General features: G+C 44.2%; 1 protein-coding gene across 2 annotated transcripts in view; it reads right to left on the reverse strand.

Moving 5' to 3' along the window:
• The window catches only part of hspg2 (heparan sulfate proteoglycan 2), a 571,937-nt gene that overhangs the window by 277,419 nt on the left and 267,238 nt on the right, over positions 1-27,280 (reverse strand). For both annotated transcript variants that reach the window (XM_038821731.1, XM_038821732.1), the window contains exons 15-29: positions 26,759-26,938; positions 24,733-24,929; positions 23,792-23,939; positions 22,190-22,317; positions 20,397-20,483; positions 19,958-20,016; positions 17,971-18,044; positions 11,849-11,989; positions 10,689-10,871; positions 9,745-9,924; positions 8,339-8,457; positions 6,928-7,039; positions 6,483-6,593; positions 4,932-5,059; positions 591-677 (exon numbers count right to left, since the gene is read on the reverse strand). In XM_038821731.1, the coding sequence (XP_038677659.1) occupies positions 591-677; positions 4,932-5,059; positions 6,483-6,593; positions 6,928-7,039; positions 8,339-8,457; positions 9,745-9,924; positions 10,689-10,871; positions 11,849-11,989; positions 17,971-18,044; positions 19,958-20,016; positions 20,397-20,483; positions 22,190-22,317; positions 23,792-23,939; positions 24,733-24,929; positions 26,759-26,938 (1,934 nt within the window). The remainder of the gene's footprint in view (positions 1-590; positions 678-4,931; positions 5,060-6,482; positions 6,594-6,927; positions 7,040-8,338; positions 8,458-9,744; positions 9,925-10,688; positions 10,872-11,848; positions 11,990-17,970; positions 18,045-19,957; positions 20,017-20,396; positions 20,484-22,189; positions 22,318-23,791; positions 23,940-24,732; positions 24,930-26,758; positions 26,939-27,280) is intronic.

Here is a 27,280-nt window from a genome sequence, read left to right on the forward strand (position 1 = left end):
TCAATACTACTTCAACTCTTTGAGAAGACATGTTATCATCTTCAAGTTGACACACAGACCAAAGAAAGCAGATTTCAATTGAAAACCTTTAAAAAAAAACAGACTTTCCTTTTAAAATCGAATCCCCGATTTATTAGCAACAGCGAGGTTCTTTTAGTCAGAGAATTACTGGTCAAAGAAGAAAGACCTTGCTGTTAAATTCAGGGATTCACGTTATACGGACTTGGTTAAATTGAACCCTTTCACCGGAGTTCGACAATAGTCAGGACTAAACAAAAGTTTCCTTCGATTGTACTGAATTTGAATGCGTTGGTAGAGTCTGGGCACTTCACTTTTGGCATTTAGCAAACAACATGAATGTAAATGAGATACAGAGCTTGGTACACATAAACCGGTGAAGGGGTCAGTGCATCTGAATGAGATGCTGGTCCTTGGAATTGACACCACATTGGAAGCAGCTCCACATTCTAGATTAAATAAGTGGGTCCTTGGGCTAATTACCTGGGATACCCACTTATGAAAAGATAGTAATGTACAGTAAAAATAGTCTTAAAAAAACCAAGACATAGGAGGGTCTTGGCGGGCAATACCTTTCGCAGTTTCTGCCTTCATAACCACTAGGGCAACGATCACAAGTCGGTTGTCCGTCTGTGTCCTGGAAACAGGTTGGAGAGAACCTGAGTGGAAAACAAAACCATATAAAAGGTTGCAAGCTTCTTCAAGATTTTGGAGTAAAATTTTCACATTGGCTGCACAGGCTCAGTGACTCGGACACAAGTGAAAAGTATTTGAAAAATTTTAACATAAAATTCAAACATTTTTTTGTTTTGTTTTTCTTTTACTGACGTTTGACCCATCGTGTCCGTCTCGCTGGAAGTTTTTACAATCAACGTGGAAAATGACCTGCCTTTTTTAACGATCTGGCTGGAAATTTTACTCAGTGGCTGGATGAGTGGGTTAGATAGGTTACTCACAAACTATTACACAATTGAGTCCACTCATGGAGGCTCTGAACACAGCTCAGAAAAAGGGGATCGATGACTGAAATGTGCACATACACGAATACTGTGTATAAAGACAAAATTGGAACCTGTCAAAGCACAAAGAATGGACTGTCTTTTGAATCGTCAGAAAGTTCTTTGACCTATGGCTGCAATGCTGAATGCTCAAGTATAAATTTGTAAAAAGTTCTATTAATTCTTGATCTCTACCTGAATCTCGGGCTGATAAACACTCCTCTGGAACTTAGGTTACTCACCTGCCATTGTCTTGGACACCTCCAAAGCCCTTCAGAAAGTGCACTTCTAAATAGTTTACCTTGAATGCACGCCATTAAACATGCAAAGCTATCTAATTTCCTGTCAAGCCCACTGGTTTCTCATGGAATCAGTGACTCCTCACACTTCATCAACACGGTAGTTCCCCACAATTCTCCCTTTCCTCCCATTATTTCTTCTCCATCCAATCGTGTCCATTCTTTTATAGATTACTCCACTCTATGGCCAACATGCTCACAGTTGCTCATGTGGAACAGTAAAATCGTTGTCATTAGATCGCCTCCAAACTCTTCCGTGGGACACTGTTCGTCACTTCTTTCCTGTTCTTTGAAGATGGTGGGAGTAGAGTTTCTGGTGTAGAATCGTTGTCATTAGATCTCCTCCAAACGTTTCCGTGGGACACTGCCACGTCTTTCCTATTCTTTGAAGGTGGTGGGAGTAGAGTTTCCGCTGGATTGCACTGTGCAACTTGCCCAAAATCAGCCAAGCCAGCACACAAGATTGAGGAATTGTGTAAGTGCAACTGAAGTCCAGCACAAATCTAACTTCTACTGTGGAGAAACTGGCCCCATCCAAAAACTGACCACGCCCCCAGATTGAATTAATCCTAATGGCACATTTCCCCCAATTGGTCCATTTTGCAGCCATTCGATGAGATTGTTAACATTAAGCTTTTTTAAGATGCAAAGTCACTAAGAGTCACTATTTAAAAGTTTTTAAATATTAAAATATATTTAATTTGCTAAGAAACTGACTCGTGTACATCAATGAAATTAGTAAATGGTTCTGTATTGCTTTTTGATCATTTTCAATGTTTTGTTGCAAGGCTACCCTCTTATCGTAGACAGTCCCTCAGGCTTGAAGATGACTTGCTTTCACTCCAGTTCAATGGGTTTTGAGATGGCTGATAAGTCCAATGTAGGCGACATGTAGGCGGTTCTTGAAAGGCCAGAAAGTGGTGTTTCTTTGGAAGTTTGTGTGCTCTCTCCAATGGCTCCACCTTTCCACTACATGTCCTTGATGATGTATTCAAAAACGAGCCTTCTCCGTTTTGGCAAGTTACTTGCTGGGGACCCATATGAATCGACAGGGATGTTTGACCTCTTCAAGGTGGCTTTGAGAACATCTCGAAGGTGGCTCTGCTGTCCTAGGAGTCTGCTGCTCTGACCCAGGTTCTGTGTAGAGCAGTTGCTTTGGGAGTCTGGTGTCAAGTACATGACCGACATGTCTGCCCAGTCGCACTGGCTTTGAGTGATTAGTGCTTTGATGCTGGGCAGGTTGGCTTGGGAGAGGATGCTGCTATTAGACATTTCTTGCCACTGGATGTGGAGAATATTGCGAGAGCACCTCAGCTGGTACTTCTCCAGAACTTTAAAGATGCCTGCCAGGGGTTGCCTAAATCTCCTAAACATATTGGTGCACAGTGATCTCTGGTGCCTGGTAAACTATGACCATAGTCTCGGGGTTCAGACTAAGATTTGGTCCTCAAATACTGTCTCTCGTCAGTTGGTTGAACTGACATACTGAAGACGATAACTCATTTAACTGTCTACCTTTGTCTACAGTGAGAGGAAGCTTCCATGATGTGGAAAATGAACGACATTTTGCAGGATCTCCCTCTTGAACTTAATTGATCGGTGTTTAGAGAAAGGCCCATTTTTTTCTCACACACAGACACTTAAAAATGCTTATACTAAATCTATTTTCAGTGGTATTAATAAAACTGAAATGAAAATGAAAATCGCTTATTGTCACGAGTAGGCTTCAATGAAGTTACTGTGAAAAGCCCCTAGTCGCCACATTCCGGCGCCTGTTCGGGAAGGCTGGTATGAGAATTGAACCGTGCTCCTGGCCTGCCTTGGTCTGCTTTAAAAGCCAGCTCTTTAGCCCTGTGCTAAACCTGCCCCGAACTGCACCAGGTTATCACAGGATATCAGAATTTTGTTTTTTAGGCAGGGAGGGAAAAAAATAAGAAATCACACGGTAACACACTGACTGGTTCACAGACAATTTTACATTTACGTTTCCAACAATCTTTCACTCTTGCTCAGAGTACACAGCAAAACGTTTTGTACACCTAGAGATCTCTCCTCAGTTGTTACATCAAGTGTACAACACAGAAATGGGCCGTTTGGTTCAACCTGCCAATGCTGATGTTTTAGGTTTCATGCAAGCCTCCTCCCACTCCCCTTCACCTAACACTATCAGAGTCTCCTTTTATTCCTTTCAAGCTCATGTGTTTACTTAGCTTCTCCTTAAACACATTGATGCTATTCACTCCAACTATTCCTTATGAGTAATGAATTCCGCATTCCACTCACTCCCTGGGCAAATAAATATTTCCTGAAATCTGGAAATATTCTCTCTATCCCTACCTTTCATTTTCTTAAAGACCTCTGCCAGGTTGTCAACACCTCAGCAGTTACATTGTATCGGTTTAAGGGCAATCAAACATTGTTAAACAAGGTGATGGGTATTTGTACACCAATAATTAGAGATGGGGGTCTCATGGCATATTGGGTAGCATCCCCGCCTCCAAGCCAGAAGCTCCGGGTTTGAGCGCCACCCCCAGACTTGATGGCTAAGGAAGGTGCATCCGTAACGCAGAAAACAGGTTGAGTATCAACCTGCAAAATCCTTCCAACAGGCCAATGGCTGACGCTAAGAGTGGGGAGACTCCTGCTCAGCCATGTCTGATATGTAGTGACACTGCCTTAAGCAAGAGCCTCTGGTGACAGGCTAATGACCTTCTCCAGGAAGAAAATTGCTATGGGAACAAATAAGAGTCTGCCTTGTGCACCACTGGGTATGGGAAAAGAAATAAATGGGGACAAATGGGACATTGGTGTGTTGGACTAGCGTGGACTGTGAACTAAGTCAATAAGTTGCCTCCAGGAAAGAGAGTGCTGTGTTTTAACTTCAACTAGCATGGATCCAGTTAACACATGTTTCTTCTAGAAGGCTTATAATTTAATTCCCTCTCGGTGTTGCAATTATCCTCATCTTTTCTTATTTATCAACATTATACTGACAAGTCAATCAGCGAAAACACTGGAAACTGTAGCAAGTTGCCATATCTTTGGCGGGGGAGGGGGGGGGGGGGGGTGGTGGGAGAAGAGTCAGGGGAAAGAGGTGTGGAAAGCAGAACATTTAGTGCTGATAATCATCTTCAACATAATACAAATCGCTCCCACGTCTGGGGAAAGTAAAAGGATCAACAGCTATATGGAGCAGCTTGAGGTGAAGGTGCAGAACAGCTATCAGCAATGGGACAATAAAGGACTGAGCTGCAGTATCAGAATAGGACTTATTTAGGGTATGTCACATGCTCCTACAAGCAATACAAGGTTCCAATCTCGAAAGAGAGACAAGGGTTTATACAGTTTCCCAATGAGCATAGTTAGTGATTTGTAAATGCTTATGGAGGTTCAGTATTGCATTATTATACTACCTGTTCATTATTTATTATTTTATTATTTATTTTACTTGTTCATTATTTCAAATTGTTTCATTGACATTAATCAACAGCAGGTTTTCCATGAAATAAAAGCTCTGAAAGTAAAGAAAAATCTACCAAACTGTTTTTTCTATTTTATGGCACTCTTTCTATATTATAAATAAATCGTATTTCTTTATCAAGAAAAGGAAACTCACTGAGTTGAGGGAGTGGTTGCTGGACAAGGACAAGGTCTACAGTCATTTGATGTTCCACCTTTGGCATTCCCATAGAAACCTGACCCACACTGTTCACATCGAAGGCCCTCAGTGTTGTGCTGGCACTCCTGTATTCACACAACAAGAAAAAAGAAACGCCAAATCACAGCCGCTGATATCTGGGTAAGATTGAAAACTGATAAAAGGCAACAAAAAAAACCTGATAATTCAGACAGCATTCCCAACATTGAACATGTTAACACAGATTTCCACACAATTTTAATATGTACTCTCCCTCGGTACAAAGCTATTTGTGTGAGATGAGGGAAAAAGATCTTGCATCACGGAAACAACTGTATTTGAAACCCATTTAAAATAGGATGCTAAATTTCTTTAACGTTGAAACATAATGTTGATCAATAGCAGATCCAAAGATGTAACACACATGCATTATATGTTAGCAGACCAAAAGTGAAAATTTAATGTGGCAACATTATAGTATTGATTGTTGTACTTCTTCACTCTTCAAAACTGCTTCATTGGGCTGGATTCTCCGCCCCACATTTCAGGTTTACCCCACCGGCGGGATGCTCCATTACGCATGCCGGTCAATGGGGTTTCCCATTGTGGGACAGCCCCACGCCGCCGGGAAACCGCCGGGCTGCCGGCACAACTGAGCATCCTGCCGGCAGAGAATCCAGCCCATTGACTTTGATCGACAGTGGACTCTCCATTAAACAACAGCACTGACAAGTAAGCCTAAGGGAGTACATTTTAATTCACAGCACTCTCCAATTTTGACAGAATCATAGAATGTCTCCACTGCAGAAAGAGGCCTTTCAGCTCTTCCGAGTCTACGCATCCTCTGAAAGAGCACCTACCTAGGCCTACTCCCCCACCCTATCCCTGTAACCCCATGAACGCACCTAAACTTTGGACGCTAAGGGATCATTTATCATGAACAATACACCTAGCCTACACATCGGAAACCGGAATACTTGGAGGATACCGATGCAGACATGGGGAGGAAGTGCAAACTCGACAGTCGCCCAAGGTTGGAACTGAACCCCGGGTCCCTGGCGCTGTGAGGCAGCAGTGCTAACCACTGTGCCACCCATATTATATTTTATAACATGCTTTAACATTGCAGCAATTTGCTATTTTATTAAAATTAACTGACCCAAAGTGAAGATAGAAACTCGCCAAGCGCGGTTTGCAGGGTTGGGTGAGACACTGTGAATCTCATTCTGTCACACAAAGACAATGTCCAACATTCTGACTGCACCACCTGGGGAAACGTCTCCAAACTGCTGAGTTGGCAAGTTTTTATCAGTAGTATATGCAGATTTTGCCATGGAAATTACATGAATCATAACAAGCGCAAAGAGACGGGGGGGATTAAAACACCAACCCCAAAGGAAGTAGTTATAGAAATGGTGCCAGTCCAAAAGAAAATATAATTTCCCGACGTTTCTATCAAAGCTGGAAAAGTTACAGAACATATCAATCAGTATTTGGAATTGAAGAAGCATTTTGTGGATTTATTCATACCAGGCATTTCCCAGTGTCTGCATCGCAGTCGGAGTGTCCGTTACAGTCACAGCGCTCACACATTCCCAGGTACAATCCACTCGCTGTGCGTGTGTAGCCAAAGGCACATTCCTGCACAAAAGGAATTTTGCAAGAGTTTGTTTCAAAAATAAGCTATGTGAATCTATCATTTTTTTTAAAAAAACATTGAAATTACTGCTGCCACCTTTTGGTATTTATGGCAAAAATTCAAACAACATTGACTAGATTAAAACATTCAGGTTTTCAAATTGCTGTGGGTGAGAACTAGTTAGACACAGATGGTGACATGCGAATAGATTCAGAATTTTGTCCTCTTGGTTTTGAGTCAAGATGTAAGTTTTCCCAATTTGACCAGGGAGCACTTTTGGATGTCCGGAGACCATCGAAGGTGCTGAGTCAATGCAAGCTTTTCCTTTCTTTTTACCTGACAGGATGATCCTTTGTAACCTTCCGGGCAAATACATTCCTCCACCTCAACTGCCTGTTTCTCCCCAGTTGGATTTGGGACAGCTACATCCATATGGATCTGGGATATTCTGAAAAAAGAACAGCCGCATTAATCTCCAAACATTGCTGTCCTCCTGAAAAAGGTCGGTTTTCTTGTCTCTGATTTGCTGTTACATACAGACAGAATTTCTATCCCAATGTGTCTCCAATTTAGAGATTATTTTCCTGTAATATTGAGGAACTGTAATAATTTTTGAAAATTGATGGGACAATGCAATGTACATTTAGAAACATAGAATTTGCAGTGCAGGAGGCCACTCGACCCATTGAGTTTGCACCACCAGCTCTTGGAAAGAGCACCCTACTTAAAGCCCACACCTCCACCCTATCCCTGTAACCCAGCAACCCCATCTAACCTAAGGGCAATTTAGCATGGTAATCAAGCTAACCTGCACATCTTTGGACTGTGGGAGGAAACCGGAGCATCCGGAGGAAACCCATGCAGACATGGGGAGAACGTACAAACTCCGCACAGACAGTGATCCAAGCCAGGAATCGAACCTGGGATCCTTGTGCTGTAAAGCAACAGTGCAAACCACTGTGCTACCCTGCCGCCCTTGGACATGTCCCTTTTAATAGTTTGATGAGGTAGAATTCAGAATGTCCAAATACCTAGCAGCACATCTTTCGGGCCTTGTGGGAGGAAACTGGAGCACCCGGAGGAAACCCATGCATTCACAGGGAGAATGTGCAGACTCCGCAAAGACAGTGTCCCAAGCCGGGATTCGAACCTGGGGCCCTGGTGATGTAAAGCAACAGTGCTAACTACTGTGCTATCGTGCCGCCCTTGGACATGTCCTTTCAATAGTACGATGAGGTATTGGGGCTAGAACAATCCTTGTGCTCTAACAGGTCTATTGACATGGGCCTTGATCTGGTAAATTCGAGGAAAAGGCAGGCTCAGATACAAGAAAAACTCACAATGTCACTGACTGTCTGTTTAAGAATTGGTTTTAGGAAAACTAACGCTTTTGTTTCCCCAATCCCGCCCCTCAAACCTCTTGTTCATCTGTATGTCAGCTAGATAATTTACAAACCATTTTCTACAAATTTGAAGATTTCTTAATGCCTTTTACTATATTTTGAGATGCTAGGCATCCCAAATCAATATTAATCAGCTGGCATCAACCATAGACTCAAGTGCTACATTGACGCAACAGAGATTTGCTTTTTTATTTTGTTCTGAGATACCTAGCCAGCCGCTAAGCATGGAGCCAAGTGTGTAGCACTTGCAGAAGATAACATAGAAAAGACACTGAAGAGTTTTCCCACAAACAATTTTTGTTTCAAGTTAGAAATATTTATCCAAGGATCTGTCGATACTTAACCTGCTTTCAGTTGTCCCTTCCGTATAACTTGCTCGGATCATGAAAACATTTATACTGGCCAAGGCCATCAGGAGATGTTCTCTGGTGGAAGGCTGGCCATCTGCCCGTCGCCATGCCGACTAGAAAAAAAAAGGACACTTGTGAATCATTGAAAAACGACACAAATAGGAAGTATGATTTTACTTAGTTCACAAGTTCAACAAAATAATTTGTAAATATCAAAGAATGCAGCTAAATCACGATAACAGGGATCCTCATCCACTTCATTATTCCTTCCAAGACTTTACATGATTCCCTCTATAGTTCTTACTTCCTTTGCAATTCTAACAAGGCTGATAATTTATTCTGTGGTGGGGAGATTGGAGCTGTTCTAAAGTCGACTCTGAGAAGATATATTGGGAGCAAGGACACACAAAGAAATTAACTATCTTGCATTTTCCATTCGACTATTGAGAGATTATCCATCTGGCGGTGGGACTAAGTAAACTAGACAAACCCATCCAAGCAAAATGGCATGCAGCAAGAGGTCAGTCTCACCACAACCCAATTTAACAGCTACACCCTAATCATGAGTACTAACCTTTCCTGCACATCCCTCCCCCAACTCCCAGCATGAACCCCATTGACCTGCGTGTTAACCTCCCTCTCCCCGGGGCTGGTTTAGCTCAGTTGGCTGGACAGCTAGTTTGTGATCCAGAGCGAGGCCAGCACAGCGGGTTCAATTCCCGTACTGACTGAGGTTATCCATGAAGGCTCCGCATTCTCAACCTTCCCCTTCGCCTGAGGTGTGGTAACCCTCATTTTAAATCGCCACCAGTCAGTTGTCCCCCTCAAAGGGGAAAACAGCCTATGGTCATCTGGGACTATGGCAACTTACCTTTTGTCCCAGCATGAACCCCAATGACCTGTGTTTTAATTTCCCCCTGCACCCAATTGCACTGGCTACTGAACACATCCACTGTTTTTGTCAACTGCACCAACTGCATTATGGGTTGGAGATCTCCGATCCCGACTGGTAGTTGCTGCCCACATTTGTCTATATTCAACAATGTACGGTGTAGGCCTCTTACCTCATCCCGCTGGGTGCCAAATATGGAATTAATAGTCCCCTTGCCATCACTGAAAAGCAATTGCAGATATCGCAAATAGACTACACAGTGGAAGATCACCTCAAAACTGATGATCTTGTCCCTGAATAAGCCAATCCAGTCTCAGCTCAACAGGGCATTAGATAAACATATTAGGTTGCCTTTTAACTGAACGCAAAGGTCTTGCATAACCCATTTGTGGATGGATGATCCATATCTAAGAATCTAATCAGCAAAGCACTCTCTTCTCCACTCAAGCATTCACTCCATATTTCAAATACACTTGCAATAAGTTAAAGAAATACAATGATAACCTACTTCTTTAAAAGTAACGGAGAAAGTTGAGGGAATGCCAGGTTGTGGCCTCTTAGCTGTGTAGTGCTCCAGGAAGATGTTGTTGCCTTGTAGAATAACATCAGGCATCCCAGTGATTGGCGAGGAGCCAGGGGAGACATTATGCAGGATAGTGTAACGTAATTCACCTCCATAAGAAGTAACCTGCAAAAGTTAATAGGGGGAGGAAGCAATTAATAGTATCAAATTAAGACATAGCCAATCCATATTTGATCATGCATTGGTACAGACAGCATCTCTGGTGACCAGGTGTCGACAGAATTGAGACTGAAACTGAATGAACATGGTTCTATCCTTAGAATAATTTAAATTCAGCACTTAAATACTTGCAAAATTATCTTCATGCAACAGAATTTCATGAGGAAACTACTGAATGGCCTCCCGCAGAAGACAATGCTCCTCGCTTTTTGACCACAGTTCAATGTCTCTACACAAAATCACTGGTCAAATGTTCGAAACACCAAGCTCTCACCCCACACAATTTGTCACTGTGTTTGGTCCTAGTAGATTCATGCATTCTCTAAACTCCCCCCCCCCTCCAACCCGCCCTTCGGTTTGTGTCGATCTTGTTCTGGAAAATTCGCCTCAATTCTTTTGAAAGGAAGCATCAACAAAGAGCTCAAGTTGATGGAGTGAGTATGAACAGGAAGTTCCAAAAGCAGTTTGAGAGTGACTGAACCGAGCAGCAGAAAATTGAACAGCATCCAAAAAAAGCTGGTGGGCAGTAAACTCCCTTACTTCTTTGACAGTTCAAAACAAATTAATATGGAAAACAGAGGTGGAAATATGTAGTAAAGCCACAAGTGTCTCAAAACAGTAATTCGCAAACTGGGTGAAACCACATCTCTTGTTTTGCCCCGATATTGTCATTTGCAATGTCAACCCAAATCAGACAGATCTCCGTTTACCTTATCGCCTTTGAACCTTTCAGGTAGTACCCAGTAGTAGATGTCCCGCGGGATTGTGTCAAAGTTCGCAAAAGTTAGTTCACTCAAGCCACTGATTTGAACTCCTTCAGTGATCCTCTGAGTGTGCGCCATATTTGTCAACATGTAGAGATTCCTCTCCCGCTCATCATAAAGTGCTTGGACCTTGCAAAGAGCAAACAGCACAATTTGATTATGGAACAATGAGGAACTGTCAGCAAATCTCAACAGTCAATTTATTTCTACTTGGTTCAACTCAAACATTAACATATTAGGATGGCAACAATAGTCTTGGTCCTCCCGCCTCTGGGCAGCTATTTTTAAGATTTCAGCCAACTTATTACTGCAATAAATTTCACATCATATTTAAAACAACATAAATATTACAATACTGACAAATTAGAATAGATGGTTATTGCTGTGTTACTATTGTAGATAGCTCACATCCATCTTGTGCAAGCCCAAAAGAATACATTTTTAAACAAAATCCTTCAGTTTATACAACTCACAGTCACACCATCCCACTGAATCAGCTCTCAAATCCAGCTCCACATTCCCTCAACAGAAACTTAATCTTCCAAATCCAGCCAGCTCCAGATTGTCACTTGCAGAATTGGGCAACAAAAAAATATTGGGACCTTCCTCATAAATCACCCCAAATATCAAAGGAGTTGCTGAAGAGTTAAACTTTGTTGCAAAGTTCCAGCATGGATAAGCTTTTTTTAAAAAAAAAATAGAAATGCAGAAAGAAAATCCATGGAACACGCGAGATTCTGCAAAGGCGAGAATTGTGCCAAAATCCGAGCTTGATTCTCTCATCTGGAGCACACAGATTCCAATGTCGGAAGAGCTTTGGTACAAATTGCTCATTTAACTTGGCTTCCTGCAACAAAATGAAGTAACATTCCCCGAGGAGAGGATATTTAACCTGACGAAGGGATGCCCAGTTTTCCCCTCTGTAAATCCCCTGCGCCTGTTCTCCGCCAAGTTGAAAAATGCAACCAGTAAATCGAGATTGTGTTTTTAAAAAAAAAATCTAAAAATCAACCGCTGCACGAAAAGCCTGGAACACACATTACAAAGGTATGCTTCCAGATAGCTCCCCCACAGATGTCCAAAGACATTGCTGCTCGCAGACTAACCTGGTCTCGGTGCCAAGAGGAACTGGCACACTCTTTACTGATCCCCATGCAGAAACATTTCAGGCAACCATCCACATTGGAATCATCCAAATTGAAGGAACCCGTCGAGCATTCATCACATAGCCTTCCAACAACATTGGCCTGTAAAACAGCCAACACAGTGAGAGCTTGATAATAGCTATGTGCAGCAAGCCTGGACACAGCAGGACCTGATTACAGCCCTCTGACAGACCAAAGGTTCGGAGATTCACAAACACAGAACAAAATAAACAATGTTAATGACAACCATATTATTTTTGTTACAATAGAATTTTGAAAGAGAATCCCTAACGGTAAGATTCTTACATTCAAAGAATCCCTACAGTGCAGGAGGACGCCATTCGGCCCATCATGTCTGCACTGAACCTCCGAAAGAGCACCTCACCGAGACCCACTCTGCCGCCCCATCCCCGGAACTCCAGAAAAACACTTAACCCTTGGACAAGGGGCAATTTAGCATGGCCAATCCACCTAACTTGCACATCTTTGGATTGTGGGAGGAAACCCATAAAGACAAGGGGAGAAAGAGCAAACTCCACACAGTCACCCAAGGCTGGAATCGAGCCCGGGTCCCTGGCGGTGAGGAGCAGTGCTAACCACTGTGCCGCCGTGCTGCCCCTCATCGTACCAAACGTCAACAAAAACATTTGGAAAAGTACCGGTTGTCATTTCATTCCATTCTCCTAACCCTGTGAATGTTGCCTGTTTATTTTAAAGATCTCCAATCACATACAAAATCTTGAATCTTATGCAATATTTTTAAGTGTTGCTGAGATGGATTTGGGAATCCACTACAGATTCCAAAATCAGGGTGTTATCTCAGTATGGTAAAACCTATGAATAATTAATGTGGTTGTCCATATTGTAGACAGCTTAGGAGCTGGAACAGTTCTCCTCAGAATAGAAACGTTTCAGGAGAAATTCAATTGACTTGTTTGAAATCATGAAGGGAGCACAGTGAGGCGGGGGGGGGTGAGCAGCTGCTTAGTGGGGGGATGGAGGTCGGAGTTGTCCTTCTTGGTTCTTGGAGGAAGGGAGGAGGAGGGTGGGGATGAACTGCTGACAGGGGAAGGGCTTCTAGATCCGTGGAGATTTGTGAAACCGAGGGCAAAGGAATTTTCATTCTTCTCCCATGTGCACGAGGTGTACTCCCGAATAGACTTTGCATGTGATAAGACGTTGCTGGCGGGGGTGGTAGATGTTGAGTGTTCGGCAATAGTGGTGTCAGACCATGCCCCGCACTGAGTGGACCTGCGGTGAGCAAAGGGCGGGGCTAGCGCCCGCAATGGAGGTTGGACGTGGGGTTCTTGACAGAGGAAGAGGTGTGTGAGCGGGTGAGAAAGGCCATCCGGAGATATGTGGAGATTAATGATATGGGGCAGGGCTCAGTGGGTATGGTATGGGAGGCACTGAAGGCAGTGGTCAGGGGATAGTTTATATCGATTCGGGAACTTAAGGAGAAGGCTGAGATAGAAAGGCTAATGGAGGAAATCCTACACATGGATAGGAGGTGTGCGGATGCCCGGAGGTGGGGCTGCTAAAAGAGCGGCAGAGGCTGCAGAGGCTGCAGATGAAGTTTGGGCTACTATCTATGGGAAAGGTGGTGCGGCAGTTGAGAAGGGCAAGAGGGGCGGTGTATGAGTATGGGGAGAAGGTGAGCACGATGCTGGTGCACCAGTTGAGGAAGCAGAAGGCTGCGGGGGAGATCGGGAAAGTGAAGGACGCAGGAGGGAATACGGTCTTGGACCCGGCAAGGGTGAATGGAGTGTTTAGGGACTTTTACAGAAAGTTGTATGAGTCGGAACCCCCAGCCGGGGTGGAGACGATGAGGTAGTTTTCCGAGGGGTTGGAGTTCCCGAAGGTGGATGAGGAGTTGGTGGAAGGATTGGGGGGCCCAATTGGGCTGATAGAAGGGTTGGAGGCGATGCAATCGGGCAAGGCCCTGGGTCTGGATGAGTACCCGGGTCCGGATGAGTACCCGGTGGATTTTTATAAGAAGTTCTCGGGAGTATTGGGGCCACTGCTGGTAACGAGGCGAGGGAGCTGGGAGTGCTCCATCTGACGTTGTCGCAGGCTCCGATCTCCCTCATTTTGAAGCGGGAAAAGGACCCGGAACACCGCGAGTCATACAGTCTGATTTCCCTGCTAAATGTAGATGCCAAACTATTGGCTAAGATCTTGGCCTCGAGAATAGAGGATTCTGTGGCAGGGGTGATAGGAGAGGACCAGAATGGGTTGGTGAAGGGGAGGCATCTGGTGGCCAACATCAGGAGGCTACGTGATGTGACCATGATGCCTCCAGGAGGGCGAGCGTTCGAGGTGGTGGTAGCCATGGATGTAGAGAAGGCCTTTGATCAGGTGAAGTGGGAATATCTGTGGGAGATCTTAGGGCAGTTTGGGTTTGGGCAGGGATTTTTGGACTGGGTCCGGTTGTTATATCAGGCACCGGTGGCGAGTGTGCGGACGAACCGGGTGAGTTCAGACTATTTCAGGCTGCACCGGGGGACGAGGCAGGGGTGCCCACTTTCCCCACTGCTATTTGCCATGGCTATAGAGCTGTTGCCGATGGCACTGAGAACGTCGGGGATTTGGCAGGGGATAGTGTGGGGAGGGGTGGAGCACAGGGTCTCACTATACGCGGATGATCCGCTTCTGTATATTTCAGACCGCTGGGGGGGGGGAGGGGGGGGATTGGAGGGATTATGGCGATATTAGAGGAATTCAGTCGGTTTTCGGAGTATAAACTGAATATGGGCAAGAGCGAGGTTTTTGCGATTCAGACGAGGAGACAGAAGAGATTGGGAGACATGCCGTTCAAGGTATTGGGGGGGGGGGTGCTTTTAGTACTTGGGCAGCCAGGTGGTGCGGGGGTGGGAGCAGCTGCATAAACTGAAACTGAATCTGGGTCGGTTGGTAGAACAGATGAGGGGGTGGGATGCACGCCGCTGTCACTGTCGAGGAGGGTGCAGACAGTGAAGATGACAGTGCTCCCGAGGTTCATGTTCGTCTTTCAGAGCCTACCAATTTTTATCCCCAGGGGGTTCTTTAAAAAAGTGAATGCAGTGATCTCAGGGTTTGTGTGGGCGGGTAAATCCCCGTGGGTGAAGAAGGTGTTGCTGGAGTGGGGGCATGGGGGTGGGCCGGCCCTTCCGAACTTTATTCATTATTATTGGGTGACAAACATAACGATGATTAGGAAGTGGGTAGTGGGGGATGGGTTGGTTTGGGAGCGCGTGGAGACTGCCTCATGTAGGGGCAAGGGTTTAGCGGCACTCTTAACGGCACTTCTGCCATTCTCGCCGGCCAGGTACTCCACAAGTCCAGTAGTAGTGGCAGCCCCGAGGGTCTGGGGACAGTGGCGACAGCACATGGGGCTGGAGGGGGTGTCGATGTGGGCACCGATATGTGATAACCAACGGTTCGCTCCGGGGGGACTGGATGGGGGGTTCCAGGAGTGGCAGCGGGTGGGGATCAAGAGATTTGGAGATCTCTTTATCGATGGAGGGTTCCCGAGCTTGGGGGAGTTAGAGGAGAAGTTTGAAGTTTAAGAGATCCACAAGGAACTGATGGAGTGGGGAGCCCCGATAGGGGAGGTGAAGAGAAAGTGGGAAGAAGAGCTGGGTGATGAGTTGGAGGCCGGATTATGGGAGGAGGCCTTGAGGCGAGTCAGTGCATCCTCGTCGTGTGCCAGGCTCAGCCTAATACAATTCAAGGTGGTCCACTGGGTGCACATGACGATGGCCCGGATGAGTAGGTTCTTTGAGGGGGTGGAGGACAGAAGTGGGCGCTGTGTGAGGCGACCTGCGAACCATGTCCACATGTTCTGGGCATGTCCGAGGCTGAGGGGTTCTTGGCAGGGGTTAATTAAAGGTGAGGGTGGTACAGAGTGCAGAGGTTGTGATCTTTGGTGTGTTGGAAGATTCGGGAGCCCGGGGGTGGGAGAGGCTGATGTCCTGGCCTTTGCCTCCCTGGTGACCCGGAGATGGATCCTACTAGGATGGAGGGACTTGGAGCCCCTAAAGTCAGGGGTGTGGGTTAGTGACATGGCGGGGTTCCTCAGACTTGAGAAAATCAAGTTTGTCTCGGGGGGGATCGCTGCAGGGGTTTGCCCGGAGGTGGAAGCCGTTCTCTGACTTCTTCGAGAAAAATTCTATTAAAAAAAAATAATTAACGGGTTTTGCGAGATTAACTAAGGGGAAACGGTTTCCACAAGCAGTAGGTTTGGTAGCAAGAGGACATAGATTTAAGATAACTGGCAAAGGGGCAAGCGGAGGAGAAAGTTTTAAAAATATAAACGGTTGATGTGGTCTGGATTGCTTGATTGCCGTTTGAGAGGCTGGTAGAAGCAGAGTGAAGAGCAACTTTGAGAATGGAATTGAATACATACTTAAGCAGCAAAAAGAATGTGATGGAGAAGGAGCGAGAGAGAATTGGAAACTTTTAGCACCAACCAGTACAGACACAATGGGCCAAATGGCCTCCTATCTGCTGCAGAAATCTATGGTCATGAAATTGTGTTTTTGGTCCAGATATAATCAGAATAATAATTTCACAGAATTCCAAGAAAATCGACAAACAGAATAGAAAGGAGAAATGATCAATGACACCGCCCTTGAACCGATTGAGAGAGAGTGGACTATAGGGGCCCCACACCTGTATATATGTTACTCTTGGGTGCATACTTGTTTGTTGTGTATTTTTAAAATTTTTACATTCCCATTTTTGTAGATTCCTCTTCGTTTTGTGAAGGCCCTAGTAAATGTTATTATAAATAAATGTAAAATCAATAAAAATATTTTTTCTAAAAACTGAGAGAGTGGACTTGGAGATGACTACAGTGAGCACACTGGTCAACTGGTGGAAGGGATAATGTTGGGTTGTTACTGTTTTGAATGGTTGGTAGTATTACAAAAACATGGTTAGTTGGAATGGACAGGTTTAACATCATGAGTTGGTAAAATATCCAGCTGTGAAGAAATCAAAACATATACTTGAGTACATGAGTCCTTGATCTCTAAACGTGGTAATGAAGGAGGGGACAGAGTGGGCGAGGGAGAAGGGAAAAAGGTTAGACAGGCAGAGACTGTGACATGGTGACAGAGTGATTAACTGAGGGAGAGAGAATTTGACCAAAGGGTGGCAAATCCAAACACTGGATTAAAATGGCTTTTAAAATGTTTATTTGAGCGCTAACAAATTGACAATCCAGCAAGTGGAAATATAAAGTGTGATGGGAGTGTCCCTTTAAGAAATGTTTTTGTCTTATCACATGGCTTCAGTGATGTCATTGTGTGGGTGGAGCTGGGCTGTTGCACTGTGAGTTTGTTTTACTTTCATCTTGGGTTTTGGACTGACTTTTGAACTGCACAGGTTGAAATAAGTGTCTCTCTATCTTCATTTTAAAAGCTGTTTCCAGACTACTTGATAACTTAAACGAGATAACTGCTTTCTGGAAGGAATTAAAACCTACTATTTTGGTAAAAAAGGGGTTTTTGGTTTATAGGATCTCGTTATTGAATTGGAACAGTTAAAGGGGAGAATTCATTAAGGGTTATGCACAGATTACTGTAGCTGTGTGGGATCTTTATGTTTGTAATTGATAAAAATGCTTACTGTGTGTGTTTTTAAAAATGTTATCTAAATTCATAGAATAAAGCTTGTTTTTTGATTAAAGACGCCTAAGAAATCTGTTGAGTAACACCTGAAAGGCAGGCTCTGTGCTCATCTTAACCAAAATCAATAAACAGTTGTAGGTCAGGTGAACTCCATGATATACTTTGGGGTTTTCTAAACCCTGGTCCATAACAAAGAAAGTACAAAAGACGTTAATGTGCATTTGGAAAACATACAATAATATGACTGAACCAAAGGTACATAAAATACAAAGTACGGAAAAGAGGCTAATAGATCTTGTTGATACTATGGCCATAATTGACTCAAAATGACTTCTGAGTTGGAACTATTTACTAATGTCCATGCTCTCTGCATCCACTGCATGGATGTTCTACGTAAACATCTCCAGGTCTAGGGCCATGTTCACTGTATTAATGTCTAACACTCTCAAGTGATTAGAATGTACCTACCTTACACGGACAAGATCCATCATATGATTCTGTTGGGTCTGTTCCTCTGTTGTCACAATTTGAAATATGTCCAGCTGTACAACAAAACAAACTTTCTTAGAAATTCTGTTCTGAATCATGCCAAGATTCATGAGACACAATTTCCTACCTTACAACAGTAACTACACTCAATTGAAACACTTAGTCAGGTCCTGAGGCTATGAAAGAAGCTATATAAAGGCAGGCACTTTCTTTAGAATCTGGAACCCAAAGCTTTTTTTAAACTCGGTAACAGTATTATTAGATAAAATATGGGATGTTAATTTGAGTATGGGCACCGGTGGTTCCATTTCAAAGTAATATATTTAACTACAACAGTCACGTTTTGCCAATTCCCAGATTAATGACTTGGGTGAGAGTGGCAAACTCAGAGCAATCGTGCACCTGTAACCTTTAGGAACTGATCCTGAAGGAAACGACCTGGACACAGTTTACTTTGCATTTCACTTCACCAGATAGATGATTTATTTCATCCATCCAGTTTTATTGAAACCAACGTCCAGAGGTTGGATTGTTTCAGACGTGAGGTTTCATGAAATGGTCATGTTTTTGCACCGTCTCTTTCAATTTAGGGAACACAGGATTTCTGCCAGTAGTAAGCCCCATTTGATCTGTAACTGAAACCTATTGAAAATCAAGTGGCAGGTTTCACACCAGGTGACACAGAGGAACACAAAGGGTTTACTGCTGGGGATAGAAGCAAATGCAACCTCTCAGTTTTTGCTGCAGCGAAGAACAGGCTTTTGTCTGAAGAGCTCAGAAATGCTCGTAAAAGTAGATATTAAAGTTTTACATTTGGAAGGGGAAGGAAGCAGGACTTTTGAGATTCAAGGAACAAGGCTTCACCCAGTTGGGCCTTGCTGGTGAAAGTCTGATTTGGATTACTTTGAGTGGCCTGATTTCGCAAGGACACCAGAAGCTTTGACCTGGTGTGGCAGAGCAAAATGAGCTTGCTCGGAAGCTGTGAGTGTCTTCAGGCTTAATCTTATATTGTTACTCCGCAGCCAGAAACATGGCACAAAGTAAAAATATCGTGCAGCGTATTTCGATTGAATTTATTGGTTAATTCAAAAGTGCCTTTTGCTTTAAGTTAGTGTAAGAGTTGCATGTTAAGAAATGCTTGATCAATATTTAGTTTGGTTTGTTACAGTAAAAGGTTTTATCGTGTGAAATCCTGCCTTTTGGCAATTTCCATCGATTGCTGGGAAATTTATCTCTTTTTAAAACTTCCTTTTCTCTATGGGGATCGGAATGGTATCTTATCCCAACAAGCAGCCCACAACGCTTGAATGTGGCAGTTCTCCTGAAATTCCGCTGGATTCCCATTCTGAGGGAATGCTGTTTATTTTGGAGTTCAGGTGACCCGCTCAGTGTCACACACCATCTAATGGGCAAACTCAACCAGCAAGCTGTGGAATAAAAACGGAAAGTGCTGGAAAATAAAAACTTGGCAGGTTTGGCAGCATCTGTGGAGAGAGAAACAGAGTTAAAGTTTCAAGTCCAATACAACTCTTCATCTGTTCTGAAGAGTCACAGTGGACCCGAAACGTGGGGTGGGATTCTCCGTCTGTTCACACCGGTGGGATTCTGCGGTTGCGCTTCAATGAACGGGAGATTTGGCTGAGCGACAAATTCTCCATCCTCGTTAGCAACGGTAGCGGGCGGACGTGCAAAGGAGAATCCCAGCCGTTAACTCTGTTTCTCTCTCCACAGATGCTGCCAGACCTGCTGAAATTTTCCAAGCATTTTGTTTTGTAGCATCTTCCAATACTTTGCTTTTATTTAAGCAGCAATGGAATTCGGTTGCAGCTGCAGAGCCGTCAGCTTCTTGCAAACTGAGCGTCATTAATAACTGGGGGATTTAATTTAACCCAAAAAGATAAAGTTAACCCAAAACCCCCATTATCGACCTACTTCTGAGAAAAATGACCTGCTTTCTGGAGCTTACCGTGCAGTCTACATTTTCCACCTGGCGTCATTGGGTTTCCTTCATAACCAGGAGCACAACTATAGGAAATAACAAACACAGTTTAAAGCAACAATACATCTAATTTAAAAAAAAATAATCTTGAATAATCTTTATTGTCACAAGTAGTCTTACATTGCATGAAGTTACTGTGAAAAGCCCCTAGTCGCCACATTCTGGCGCCTGTTCGGGTACACAGAGGGAGAATTCAGAATGTCCAAATTACCTAACACACGTCTTTTGGCACTTATGGGAGGAAACCGGAGCACCCGGAGGAAACGCACGCAGACACAGGAGAACGTGCACACTCCGCACAGACAGTGACCCAGCTGGGAATCGAACCTGGCACTGTGAAGCCACAGTGCTAACTATGCTACCAGGCACTGGATCAACAACTACATTGTTGTGGAGATAAACCTACATTTCACATCTACGCCCAGTGTAGCCGACACTACAAGCATCACAGGTGGGACGCCCATCTGTATCCAGGAAGCAGGTATCTGAAAATCTGTAGAAAGGACACACGTCAGTATGATTTCTGCAGTCGACAATCAGTCCCCAAATTCACCCTGGGCAATGGCAGTTTTTTTTTTAAAAGGCACTTTCATTACTAAAATAACCTCCATCCTGAAACATTCTCTGCACAAACAATTCTACAGAGCATCAGCTGTAGAAATGATGCAGAAAACACCTGTTCACAAGGACACATTAGATGTCCTACGTACAGACTCTTCAACTCAGGAGGAAGAGTGGAGAGGGAGGGAGCACTCACGCAAAGTGGAGAGGTAGTGAGCACTGACGGAGAATGGAGAGGGAGGGAGTGCTCAGGCAAAGCAGAGAGGTCGGGAGTGCTGAGGGAGAGCACGGAGAGGGAGGGAGCTCTCAGGCAAAGCAGAGAGATAAGGAGCTCTGAGGGACAGTAGAGAGGGAGAGTGCGCTGAAAGAGAGTGGAGAGGGGGAGTGGTGGACAGAGAGAGGGAGGGTGGAGAGGGAGATAGCATAGAGGAGGGTGGAGAAGGAGCACAGAGATAGGGAATGTGGAGGGAAAAAAGATGGTGGGAGAACAGAAAGAGAGTGACTGCTTCAAGTACTCACAGATCCGAATTAAGGTGAAGGTTCTGCATTCTATTAAACTATGCTCTTTAATTCCTACACCAAAACTCTATATTGCACACTGGTGAGAATTTTTCCATTCTTTGTATCAGTCCAATGGCAGCTCTGGGTCACACAGCCTATTTGGCATCAGTCAATGTTAGTAGTCTGCACTTATTACAAACCAAATGTATCAGTCACCCATCCAGCCAATAGAGACCAGAGGTGTTCAGTCCATCTTCTGTTTGGGCGAGATTCAAACCAGAATAATAACTATAGTGAAGTTTTGATATAATGGTTGCTGAGTCATTTCATATAATCATAGAATTTACAGTGCAGAAGGAGGCCATTCGGTCCATCGAGTCTGTACCAGCCCTTGGAGTGAGCATCCTACTTAAGCCCATGCCTCCACCCTATCCCGTAAGCCAGTCACCCCACCTAACCTTTTGGACACTAAGGGCAATTTATCATGGCCAATCCACCTAACCTGTACATCTTTGGACTGCATCTTTGGACTGTGGGAGGAAACCGGAGCACCCGGAGAAAACCCGCGCAGACACGGGGAGAACGTGCAGACTCCACACAGTGACCCAAGCCGGGAATCGAACCTGGGACCCTGGAGCTGTGAAGCAACTATGCTAACCACTGTGCTACCGTGCTGCCCAAGGGCATCGATACGTCAACCACATTCCTGTGGGAGATGAACTTACATGTCCGCCAGGCTGGGTAAGGACGGCAGACATTCAGGTTGAGGATAGCCAACCTGATTGGTAACTGCTGATCACTTTGAGATGATATGCAAGAGCGGATTTCAGAGGTGGTCAGGAACATGTTGAGGGTAAACAGCACGCCAGTAATCAGAAATTAAATTCACACATGGGGCTGCGCGAAATCAGCTTCAGTGCAGGAGGGGATTGAGAGGGAAATTGGTAAATGGCAAGTGAACACAACAGAAAATGTGCGAAAAATAAATAAAATTAGCGTGAAAACAAAACAAAAAGTCCATTCCCAAATCTATACCAAACCACAAATCTGACACACTCAGCTTGACAATGTCAAGTCCTCAAATTTATTTTACAGCAAAACTGTTTTTCCAGAGTTTTCCAGCTGTGGGACACAAACCTCCTGCGGGAATCAGTAAACGGACATGGACACGGCATGCAGTCGTTGGCGGTTCCTCGAGTGGGGTTGCCAAAAAATCCAGCCTTGCACCTGTCACAGTGCGGACCTTCTGTGTTGTGTTGGCAGCTCTGAGAGGTATGGAAAAAAAAAACATATGAACCGCTAAAAGCCATTCAACTCCTTCAGCAACATTCACACAAGGAAACAGAATTTACTTCGGATCTTCCTCCAATGTCTCGCGAGCACACCTATACCTCAAGTCCAAGATAGGCAGATTGTGAGATGACATAATCAGCAAGAACTGCCTGTTAAGCCCAAGTCTCAGTCACACTGGATCCAAATCCACGCTTCTCCAGAGAGTCTTGGTGGTTTTGATGACAGGTCTCCACACACATTAATCTGCCTTTTTTTTTTAAGATATTGACTGAGCTGCTGCATAATTGAGTATTGTTGAAAAGAGACATGCTGTCGAAGCTTTTCATCTTGAACTCATCAGGACAGATTCAGGATGACCCCAGCAGCCTCACAACAAGAATACCAAATTCCGAAGGTGGCAAGGATTCGGAAAAGGGTCTTAGCAGAGGGACCGGCAGTCAGGGGGTCTGGCGCTGCTGAACCTGATGTACTATTACTGGGTGGCGAACATGGAGAAGGTGTTAGGCTGGTGCGTGGATCAAGAGGAAGTCTGGGTGAGGATGGAGGCCAGGAGATTTTTGGGGATATGGTCGACTGTTAGTGACAAAGCCCCTGCTGTTTGCACTAGGAAACGTTTCTGAGAATCCAGTGGTGGTCGTTACATTAAAAATACAGCAATTGCGGCAGCATTTTCATATGGGGGGGGGGGGGGGGGGGGGGGGGGGGGTCGATCACATGTCTGAACCAGCTAGATTGGATGCCAGGTTTAGCGGTTGGGAGGATACGGGTGTGGCAGTAATTGGGGATTTATTTCTGCGTAGGGGCGGTTTGCGAGTCTGGAAGAGTTAGCAGAGAAATATGGGTTAGCACAGTCGGAGGCATTCAAATACTTGTAGGTTCGGAATTTTGCTAGGGTAGGTTTTTTTTCCAACCTTCGTGGTGTTGCCAGCATTGTCATTGATGAAGAGGGTGCTGTCGTTGGTGGGGTCGGAAGAGAGGAGTACTTTTGGAATTTATGGGAGGATTTTGGCAGAGGACATAGCGACGGTCACTGGATCATCACATCGAACTTGCTCACTACCTCGTCACAGGAGCACCTTTAGCGCGTCATGGGAGCACCTTTACTACAAAGGCTGAAGTCATTTGGGGCAGTGACTCACCACCACCTTCCCAATGGTAACTAGGGATGGGTAATAAATGCCAGCCTCGGCAGTAACAACTTGGCCACATGGTTAGTTACTGGAAGTAGCTGCTTTACCAGGAGTAATCTCCCAGAGAAACCAAGCTCTTAATGGGGCCATCACCCTAATATAAAATATGAATCTTTCCCTGAAAGAGTCTGAGCCATTACATATCCCTGACAGAAAGTAGATGACTAAATAATCTCTGAATGGCAGAATTCTTTGTCTTGATGTTTCCTTGGTCTTAATTACAACATGTTCTTGCTGTAATGTTTCATGTTCTTACCAGACAATGTCCTGTGACTTTGTCGCAGCTGCTGGCATGGCCATTGCAGCTGCAGCCATCACACACACCCAGATATGGCCCAGTCAAAACACGTTTAAATCCATGGGCACAGGTCTCACATGACAGACCCTTGTAACTGAGAGGGCATCTGAAAGAGAGCACATTTTTCACACTGTATTTATCTGCTTCAAATTAGTGACTCTTTGAACTTAGATTCGTGCACACATAAACATGCCAGGTTGTTCCTGGCATAAATGCACTTTTGCATGCTAATCAATACAACTGGACTGGAATTTCCTGGAAGTATTTGATGTAACTAGGGTGACCAACTATCCCGTACCTTTATGGGATGGCCCCATATCGGAGCGCAGTGTCCTGGGCTACACAGCGCCAGAATGCTGTTTGTCCTGTAATTCGGACCATTAAACTTCATGCTTGTGCGGTACCTGCTTTCATCCTGTTTGCTTGACCACCTCCAGCGCATCCCCCAGCCCCCACCTACCGGGCAGGCTGTCACTTGATTTTCTCTGCAAGAGTTGGTCATCCACTTCTCCTCAAAGGAATTTCTTTCTACTGTTCTACAGGCAAATTTCCTTAGCATCAGCACCACACCCAAATTACATCTGGCACAGCTCACTTTGTTCAAGAACAAATCTCTGCTGTTTCACAAAGAGCACAGAACTCCAATTTTCTGCATTTGTGCCAATTCTGAATGAACATAAATTTACTGCAAAGCATTTAAATGTTTCGGGTTCCAAAATCGCTAACTTCGCTGTTTTATGGAGATGATTTTTAGTCTCAGGGAATTTCAGTGTAAGTTGCCACAGGCAAAAACAATGTAGAAACGGATGTAAACTTCATTGCAAGCCAGATCAAGGAAATTCGAGCCAATTTGCAACTTCCCAGAGACCGATAAAACGAGGAGGATATCTGCTTGGTACCTGCACTGCTCGACAAGGAGTGGTTTTCCCAGAGTTGTGAATTCCACACTGGTGGTATCCATGACAATGTCACTAAGACCAACACTGGCCATCTTATTGTCGTATTTTGTTCGGATCATAATTTTGTCCAGATTAACCAACGTCATCATGAGATCTTCACGAGTCACAGGAGTACCTGACTCGTGTTGCCAGTTATCCTATTACCAAAACAAAATGCAATATAAATGAGTTATCATGCTTTCCTCAATTGTTGGAGCAACAAAAATTGAATTTTGCCTCATAGCGTTAAAAAATTGCACATCTTTGAGGATATTAAAGATAATTACTGTTCAGAAGTCCACTTGAAATGAAATGAAATGAAAATCGCTTATTGTCACAAGTAGGCTTCAAATGAAGTTACTGTGAAAAGCCCCTAGTCGCCACATTCTGGCGCCTGTTCGGGGAGGCTGATACGGGATACCTAGATTTATCAGACAGTCAAAGAAGAATTTGTTTCATAAACTAGTTTCAGAACAGCTTTGTCATCACTTATCAAAGCAGTTAGATATCAAACTCCACAAGATGTCACAGCCCACAATTCACACTTTCAAAGGTGCGGCAACATATAATATTCAATAATCTACAATCATGTAACAGCTGCTCTATCCCTCAACTCTCCGAATTACAGCCATGTTACTGGTCAGCCATGGAGAAAACATTTACAATTCTGTTAATTGATCATCATAGGATCTCTACAATGCAGAAGGAGGCCATTTGGCCCATCGAGTCTACACCGGCCCTTCGAAAGAGCACCCTACCTAGGCCCAATCCAGGCCCTATCCCATTAACCTCACCTAATCTGCACATCTTTGGGTACTAAGGGGCAATTTAGCATGTCCAATCCACCTAACATGCACATCTTTGGACTATGGGAAGAAACCAAGTGCTCGGAGTAAACCCATGCACACGGGGAGACTGTGCAAACTCCACACAGACAGTCACCCAAGACCGGTATTGGACCTGGGTCCCTGGCGTTGTGAGGCAGCAGTGCTAACCACTGTGACACTCTGTCACCTTTGATGGTGTAAGTTGCAGAACTCTAGAAATGCCCAGATTCCGAGTTAACATACCAATAACGCTCGAAAGAACGGCAAGGTAATTTTCAATCAAAAGTCACTCATGCATTTAAATCCAGGAAACAAAATTGGGTTTCAAACTAGAGCCAAAACACAGAACAGTCATGGAAATCATGACTTATGTTGCATGGTTACAATTACTTTGTACTTTTCATCCTAGGTTCTGTGAACATGACAGAGCAATGGTCTTCCAACAGCATTAGTGCTCAAATTGCTCCACAAGCAAAAATAAATCTTTGAACTTTAGCAGAGACATGCTCTCACCAAAATTCAACCACTTAATGAGCTTTTAAGTTAAATACATATGGGAAATGAAATGTAAAAAGGGCACCATGACGAAGAACTCTACTTCATACAGCCTCTTGTTAGCGAATTTTCCAATTTCCCTGAATGGTTAGTACTTTAATTCCTGATCAAACAAACTAAAAAGTTGCACTTTTGTGAAAAACAAGACTTGAAAGCTTTAATTTGTTTGGGAGCAAAATTGCACTCAAGGCAGAGACTAGATCCAGGGAACGCAAAATAAGAATAAGAACTCCCTATCATTCATCAAGCCCAATTCAAAGCCTTATTTGAGGATGTCAAATAAAATCTTGGCCCTGGTGAACATGCGTTCGTTATTAATGAAACGCACCCACTGTGAAAGAAACAATGGATTTCAACTGTTCCCTGACATTTTGTTGGTTCCAACACCAGGCATGTGGTAACTGTTGATGGCTCTCCTGTCCACCCCAAGTGCTGTGCAGGCCCAGAGCATCCAAATCTAATGGGAGTGGGTCATCACAACGGCCTGTCACAGCCCTGATCCAGGTCCACAGCCTGACAAACCTCGCATCAGGAATGAACACCTACAGTTAATCAGAATGAGAATCTCCAGTAAAGATTACTGGGTTTGGAAATTCTCTTCTTACCTCAGTGAACAGGATTTCCTTCTGATTAATGACATCAGGCTGGGTCGGGATCTTGGTTTTGTAGATTAGCTTTCTTCCATTTCCTATTATAATCACATCTGCCTTTTGCTCAGGCTCTGCTTGCCCTCGTGCCACACTGTAGCGAATCTTGTAGCGCAGGAACCCACCGTACGAATCGACCTGCATGAAACCAAACGTCACATTCTCAAAACAGGTGCCATTATGGTATCCTGAACTTTAAACGTCTCAAAACAAGCACATTTTCTGACCTAAAAACTAACATATCCAGCTATCAAGATTCAACTCAACTTCCATTAACAAATGGATTTTCAACTAATTGAAACAAATATTAAATCCTTCACCACCCATCACATGCACAAAACATTAGGTCAAAAGGTTTCTTGCTCACATTAGACATTTTATTTTACTTGCACCCCAACAGTTACATCATGTACTGATTAAAGTAGTGTGTATATTTCTACATTTTGCATTGCAGAAATCAAAAGGGTGACTGAGAGCCCA

The sequence above is a fragment of the Scyliorhinus canicula genome, chromosome 16 (genome assembly GCF_902713615.1).
Source record: "Scyliorhinus canicula chromosome 16, sScyCan1.1, whole genome shotgun sequence".
Taxonomy (NCBI): Eukaryota; Metazoa; Chordata; class Chondrichthyes; order Carcharhiniformes; family Scyliorhinidae; genus Scyliorhinus; species Scyliorhinus canicula.